At 39.6% G+C, this 7,853-nt stretch overlaps 1 protein-coding gene across 4 annotated transcripts in view; it reads left to right on the forward strand.

Annotated features, from left to right (window-relative positions):
- Positions 1–6,060, forward strand: part of LOC310829556 (vomeronasal type-2 receptor 26-like) — a 30,434-nt gene extending 24,374 nt beyond the window's left edge. For 3 of the 4 annotated variants that reach the window (XM_083708176.1, XM_083708178.1, XM_083708177.1), the window contains 3 exons: positions 314–541; positions 1,152–1,278; positions 4,427–6,060. In XM_083708176.1, the coding sequence (XP_083564302.1) occupies positions 314–541; positions 1,152–1,278; positions 4,427–5,328 (1,257 nt within the window). In that variant the 3' untranslated portion in view covers positions 5,329–6,060. The remainder of the gene's footprint in view (positions 1–313; positions 542–1,151; positions 1,279–4,426) is intronic. The other variant, XM_083708179.1, reaches the window with a different exon arrangement.
- The last annotated feature ends 1,793 nt before the right edge of the window (positions 6,061–7,853 follow it).

The raw sequence follows: 7,853 nt of genomic DNA on the forward strand, positions 1-7,853 counted from the left end.
TGCATAATATAGTCCCACTATTTTTGTGCTTTTCATTTCATTTCAATCTTCGTTTTGTTTCTTTCAAATTCAATTTGGTAAGAAATACCAACCATGTGATAAAATAAGGTAGGGTTGCTGTGTCTGTCTGTGTGTGTGTGTGTGTGTGTGTGTGTGTGTGTGTGTGTGTGTTGTAAATAAACATAACCAGTTTCCTATTTGGAGCTAACAGAGGGAAGTGGCGTTGAGTACTATAAAGTTTTCACACGTGCTGTCCAAATAAAATGAAAGACAAACCTAATAGTCCCTTTCTCTATATTCTCTTTCAATCTAGATCCATAACTTTCTCAGAGGCTTCACATTCAACAACAGTGCTGGAGATACTGTGTGCTTTGATGAAAATGGGGAATTAGTTGTAGGTTTTGACATTACAAACTGGTTGATTTCCCCTAATAGTTCGGTAATTAGATTCAAAGTTGGAAGACTGGAACCTCAGGCTCCGACAGGCAAAGAGTTAATCATTCATGATGATCAAATTGTGTGGCATCAAAGTTTTAATCAGGTGAAATATAGCTGCCTGTTTATTTTGTGTCTGTGACCAATTTTTGTCCTGTAAGCCATTTTATGTAAGCCATTGAAAACAACTTTGTACATTCCAGTTTTAATTTTGGTAAAAGCCAACAGAAAGGGTTGCACATGCCCATAAACACATCTTTAAATCTCCCACAGCGGCAAATGGGAGGCATCACCACCCTCGGTGGGTTCCAAAATAATGAAAACACAGCAAAACATCAAATATTAAAAACTTCAATGATATAGGGCTGCCTTCAGATGTATTCAAAAGGTTGTGTTGATGTTTTCATGTTTGACATCTGATGGGAGGGTGTTCCAAAGGGTGGGTGTCTGGTTCCCTGTAATTTCCCTTGTCACAGTGAGGGGAATGCCATAAGGCACTCAGAACCAGACTTCAGTGTCTATACTAAATGATGTGTATGCAGATGCTCCTTCAGGTTTACAGGGCCGAGGCTGTTTAGGGCTTGGGCAAATGCCACAAGGCATTTGTACAGGGCTCACCCACGTTCTACCCCTCATATATGCTAGCTGTTGGAGAGGTGGATGACTGAGGAGCATTAATCTGTAATTGTAAATCCCACTTTGATGTTTCTCTATAGGTGTATCCCCTTTCTATGTGCAATGACAACTGTTATCCTGGCTACAGCAGGAAAAAGAAAGAAGGGGAGAAATTTTGCTGCTACGATTGTGCTCCATGTCCAGAAGGAATGGTCTCTAAGTGGAAAGGTAGGAGGCATAATGTAAAGAAATATCAATACAGTTCCATAACATAGGATGTTTCTTTGGAGAATCTGTAACCCATTGAATGTATATGAAGGTAGTGTGCAACACAGGTTTAAAACAAGTAACAATTCCCGCCCCCCCAACAAAATTATCACTTTTAAAGACATTATGGTTTGGATGCTGTGGAGCATTAAAGTCCCATAGTGTCACCCTTGTTCCACCAGATGGTGTTTTTTGTGCCAGTAGAACTTTGCTGCACAAGAGAATGCATGAGAAGGTTGCTCACTACTTTGTTGTGCAATAGATTGCACAAGGTTGTGCAGTGAAGTTGCCCTAATGCAACTGTTGCATTGGCTTCCTCTGCTGAGCAACGATAAAATTCACTGATCTGCTAGAACAAGAGCCCTTTGGCTAGCAGACAGAGAAACTCAAGACAATGTACATGGGCCTTCCAGGAGGCCTTGGGACTAAAATTCACAAATTAAATGAACATACCAACATTTGGATTTGAAGGGCACTTTGTGAATACTTCACATCCAAAATCCCAGGAAATCCAAAAAACCCTGTAAAAATGTTTATTACTGTTAAATGAAGAAGTGTAGAAATGAAAACTATATTTCTCACTGTGGGTCTTCCCCCCCTTTTCTTTTTTCTTTTGCCAAGATCTTCATACTATTACAGATAGGTAGCCGTGTTGGTCTGCCATAGTCAAAACAAAAAAAATTCCTTCCAGTAGCACCTTAAAGACCAACTAAGTCAGTTCTTGGTATGAGCTTTCGTGTGCATGCACACTTCTTCAGATACACTGAAACAGAAGTTTCCAGACCCTTCTATATAGTGAGAAGGTGGGGAGGGGTATTACTCAGAAGGCTGGTGGGAATGGGTGATTGGCAGATAGCTGTGATGAGCCTGTTGACGACTCTTAACGACTGCAATAGGTCTTACAGGAAGAAGCAAGGGGTGAAAAGGTAAAAAATGGCTTTGTCATGTATAATGAGATAAGAATCCAAGGTCTTTGTTCAGACCAGGTTTCTCCATGGTTTTAAGTTTGGTGATAAGTTGTAATTCAGCAGCTTCTCTTTACAGTCTATTTCTGAAATTCCTTTGTAGTAAAACAGCTACTTTGAGATCTTGTATAGAATGTCCTGGGAGATTGAAGTGTTCTCCTACTGGTTTCTCTGTCTTGTGGGAAAGTAAAATCTCTCACTGCCTCCATTTCTTCCCCTTCTATTTGCCAGGAGGTGATGGGACCAGTGGCCATGATCTTCGGTTTTTTGATGTTAAGCTTCAGACCATATTTTGCGCTCTCCTCTTTCACCCTCATTAAAAGGTTCTTTAATTCATCCTCACTTTCTGCCGTCAAAGTTGTGTCATCTGCATATCTGAGGTTGTTGATATTTCTTCCGCCAATCTTAATTCCTGCTGGGGATTTTGCATGATGAATTCTGCATATAAGTTAAATAAGCAGGGAGACAATATACAGCCTTGTCGTACTCCTTTCCCAATTTTGAACCAATCAGTTGTTCCATATCCAGTTCTAACTATAGCTTCTTGTCCCACATGGAGATTTCTCAGGAGACAGATAAGGTGATCAGGCACTCCCATTTCTTTAAGAACTTGCCATAGTTTGCTGTGGTCAACACAGTCAAAGGCTTTTGCATAGTCAATGAAGCAGAAGTAGATGTATTTCTGGAACTCTCTAGCTTTCTCCATAATACAGCACATGTTTGCAATTTGGTCTCTGGTCCTCTGCCCCTCTGAAATCCATCTTGCACTTCCCAGAGTTCTCGGTCCACATACTGCTTAAGCCTGCTTTGTAGAATTTTAAGCATAACTTTGCTAGCATGTGAAATGAGTGCAATTGTGCGGTAGCTGGAGCATCTGCCCTTCTTTGGGATTGGGATGTACACTGATCTTCTCCAATCTTCTGGTCCCTGCTGAGTTTTCCAAACTTACTAGCATAAGTGCGTGTTCCTCGCATCCACTGTGTATTCATAACAAATTGAATTAGATTGTATCTTACTGCCCAGTGGTTTCCCCTACTTTCTTCAGTTTAAGCTTGAATTTTGCTCTAAGAAGCTGATGATCTGACCCACAGTCAGATCCAGGTCTTGTTTTTGCTGACTGTATAGAGCTTCTCCATCTTTGGCTGCAAATAATATAATCAATCTGATTTCAATGCTGCCCATCAGGTGATGTCCATGTGTAGAGTCGTCTCTTGTGTTGTTGGAAAAGAGTGTTTTTGATGACCAACTTGTTCTCTTGACAAAATTCTAGTAGGCTTTGCCCTGCTTTGTTTTGAACTCCGAGGCCGAACTTGCCAGTTGTTCCTATCCTCTTTTCTAATTTTGGGACATGATTTCTTTTTAAAAAGTTAGTGGAGATTTGTTTTTTTTTAAATGAGGTGAGTTTTGGCATACCTCAGCAACCTACTACAGTGGTCCCTCAGGTTACAAACACCGTGGGCTACAAAAAATGTGGGTTACATACTCCGCTAACACAGAAATAGTACGTCGGGTTAAGAAATTTGCTTCAGGATGAGAACAGAAATCGTGCTCCAGCAGTGCGGCGGCAGCGGGAGGCCCCATTAGCTGAAGTGGTACCTCAGGTTAAGAACAGTTTCAGGTTAAGAACAGACCTCTGGAAAGAATTAAGTTCATAACCAGAGGTACCACTGTAAAATAATGGAATTTATTAAATTAGGGAGTTACTAATGTCCAAAAAACATTTAGAGGAGGTTGATGATTTACATTTACATCCCACCTTTAATGCAAGGAGCTCAAGATTGTCTTCACTGTTCTCACCCATCTCTGTTGTATCCTCACAAAAATTGACAATAAGCTGAGAGACAGTGACTGGCTCAGGAAGCTTTGTAGCTGAATGCAGATTTAAACCCTGGTCTCCTAGGTCCTAGTCCAACACTAACCATTGTGTGACACTGGGTGTACAGTATACCATTTCAACATCATCCACAGATTTATTTGGAACTGCAACAAAAATGCTCTCACTCCCTTTTAGAAATGTGGAGTTGACCAAAGGACTAAAAGAAGACAAAATGAGACACTTCAGTTGTATAGATAAATGTTGGTCAGCACCTTTAAATAATTATTTAAAATACAGTAATTTAAATAATTCTTCTTCTTTTTTCCAGACATGGATGCCTGTGCCAATTGTCCAGAAGATCAGTATCCCAATAAGGAAAAAACTCAATGTATTCCCAAAGTTCCAAGCTACCTCTCTTACAAAGAGAATTTAGGGGTCAGTTTAGTTACCTTAGCTATTACTTTCTCCTTCCTCACAACCTTAGTACTCTTAACTTTTGTGAAGCACAGCAATACCCCCATAGTCAAAGCCAACAACCACACCTTGACCTACATCCTTCTCATCTCCCTCCTCCTTTGCTTCCTCTGCTCCTTCCTCTTCATTGGAAAGCCTGGAAAGGCAATCTGCCTTCTCCGACAAACAGCATTTGGCATTGTCTTCTCTGTGGCCCTTTCCAGCATTTTGGCAAAAACCATCACTGTGGTTCTGGCATTCATGGCAACCAAGCCAGGATCTAGGATGAGGAAGTGGGTGGGGAAAGGACTTTCATATTCTATTGTCCTTTCTTGCTCATTCGTTCAAACTGGCATCTGTACTCTTTGGTTGAGAACTTCCCCTCCATTCCCAGATACAGATATGCACTCAGTCATGGGGGAAATAGTACTGGAATGTAATGAGGGTTCAGCTGTCATGTTTTACTGTGTCTTGGGCTATATGGGTTTTTTGGCCATTGTCAGTTTCTTTGTAGCTTTCCTAGCCAGGAAACTACCTGACAGTTTCAATGAGGCCAAATTTATCACTTTCAGCATGTTGGTTTTTTGCAGTGTTTGGTTAACCTTCATTCCAACCTACCAAAGCACCAAAGGGAAATACATGGTAGCTGTGGAGAGTTTCTCCATATTATCCTCCAGTGCTGGATTACTGGGTTGCATATTTTTCCCTAAATGTTACATTATTGTGCTTAGGCCAGAGTTGAACAGCAAGGCACAACTGATAAACAGAAAAAAGTGAGGGAAAAGCAATAAATCCATTCAGCTCTTATATAGAGATTATTGGAAATGCTGGTGAAGGGAATGTCATGAGAATTCAAGCATAGGTGCTGTCTTAAATAAACATTCCACACTCAATTTATGGGGAATGGAGTTGAAATGAAACTATCCTGTTTCAATTCCCCCCAAATCCTACTTCAGATTTGCTTCTATGAACCTACTGTTGGAGTAAAAGTTACCTATTTCACAAAAAAAGGTAGCTATTCTCACTCTTCAATTGTAATTTATTTATATTACAAATATATAAACCATTTATAGCCAGAAGCTATTGAAGATGTATTCAATTAGGCAGCATTCTGTTCTCACAGTAGATAACCAGATGCCTTTCAGAAATTCACAAGCAGGACCTGAATACAAGAGCACTTTCTCTTTCTCCAGTTTCCAGCAACTGGTATTCAGAAGCCTACTGTCTACAGATGTGGAGGCAGCACATAGCCTCCATGATGGCTAGTAGCCATTGCAAGCCTTCTCCTTCATGGAAATTTGTACATGAAAATTGAGTTCTTCTTTTTAATGAATGTAGTCATACTACATATGACATAGTTTGAGGGCTATTAATAATATACATTTAAATGCTTAAAATGCTATGTTTGAATGTATTGTATGTAAAATGCTGTGCAGAGAGCTCAACATTAGGTTCTCTGCACCTAAATGTGGGGAAGAAAAGGGTAGATGTTTCAATTCATACTTGATGACTCATCACTTTGACAGCAATCACTTTGACAGCAGGAAGATGAAACCTGAGGACTCAGTGTCCCAGTTAGTCGTTGAAGCTCAGGAATGATGAACGCGCTTACATAGGCTCTCTCTGTGGGACCAGAGAAAGAAAATTTATTGAACTGTATTAAGGACTAAAAAGAAGATCGGACCACATTGCTTGCTGCTTAAAAGTAATGTGCTACTTTGTATTTTGCAATTTTTGGTAACTAGCTTGAGACTGTTCTGCAATAAAGCTTTGAAACTTATTTTTGTGATGGAGAGCAAAGGCATTTATACTCTGCACAATGTCCCGATAATGATGATAATGATAATGATGATAATGATGATGATGATGATGATAATAATAATAATAATAATAATAATAATAATAATAATAATAATAATTTATACCCTGCCCATCTGACTGGGCTTCCCCAGCCACTCTGAGCGGCTTCCAAAAAAAAAATATTAAAATACTGTAATACATCAAACATTAAAAGCTTCCCTAAACAGGGCTGCTTTCAGATATCTTCTAAAAGTCTGCTAGTTGTTGTTCTCTTTGACATCTGGTGGGAGGGTTTTCCACAGGGAGGGCGACACTACCGAGAAGCCCTCTGCCTGGTTCCCTGTAACTTGGCTTCTCACAGTGAGGGAACTGCCAGAAGGCCCTCAGTGCTGGACCTCAGTGTCCGGGTAGAACGATGGGGGTGGAGACGCTCCTTCTGTTTGCAACAGCTCTTAACAGAGGCTGCTTTCATTCTTTCTTAATAGTTTCAAGATGCTTTGGAGCAGGTTCAAACTGTGTTGCTGCTGTTCCAGGTAAATAAACCAGGAGATGCTGCAATTCACTTCCCATGTAATTTTATGTAGAATGGTTGAGTACACAGAAATACTAAATGAAAAAGCTATGGGTGCCCTCAGATATTGTTACGTATGGCTGTATCCTAATTTAGATCACATTTATCTGTGCCATTCTTGGCAGACGTACAAGGTGCACAAACCAAGTAATTAGCTCCATATTATTTAGAAAATGAAAATTCCACCCCCCACCCCTGAAATCACTAGAATGATTTGTAAGTGAATATAATTCTAGCTCTGTGCAGAAGCAACAAGATTCATTTTTATACCCCTTCATCTTTTGTGCATAATGCAACTTCAAAAGCAAACAGCACATTTAAAATTGATAATAATAGCTATTATAGTAAAAAATAAAATTGCTGGTTTCCCCATAGCAAACTCGATAATCAGTGTTTGAAAAAAGCTACAAAACATACACTGTTCAGAAATGAAGCCAGGGATAGGCAGGGCTCTGCCAAGCTTTCTTCTTGCCCAGTGAATTTTACACTTTCCAGATTCTTATTGTGAAAAACTATGCCTTGACTGGGTATTAATTAACATCCCTGCACATTGCCTCACCACTGTCACATATGGACTTTGTGACAAATGACTGGACATTCAAATAGCTATAAAGCATATTTTAGAAAATTATAAAGCACACCAAAGCAAAGCATTAATATTTATAGCTGAATAGCTGTATATGATATCTATCGTTCTATCACACATTCTTATAAAATAAAGTAAGGAGATAAAGCATTAGATCCAAACTAACTCACCTGTTACGCATGACTTCCACTGAAATCAACAGTCATACCTTAACTTAAATTCCATTGATTTCAACTAACTTAATCTGTGGGAATCCAACCCAATAAGAACATGTGGTTCAGAGAAATTTAGGAATAGGGAACATAAGTTAATTATAAACCTACAGCATGGATGCCCAGATGCTGT

This window comes from Podarcis gaigeae, assembly GCF_964106915.1.
Source record: "Podarcis gaigeae genome assembly, chromosome: 13".
Lineage (NCBI taxonomy): Eukaryota > Metazoa > Chordata > Lepidosauria > Squamata > Lacertidae > Podarcis > Podarcis gaigeae.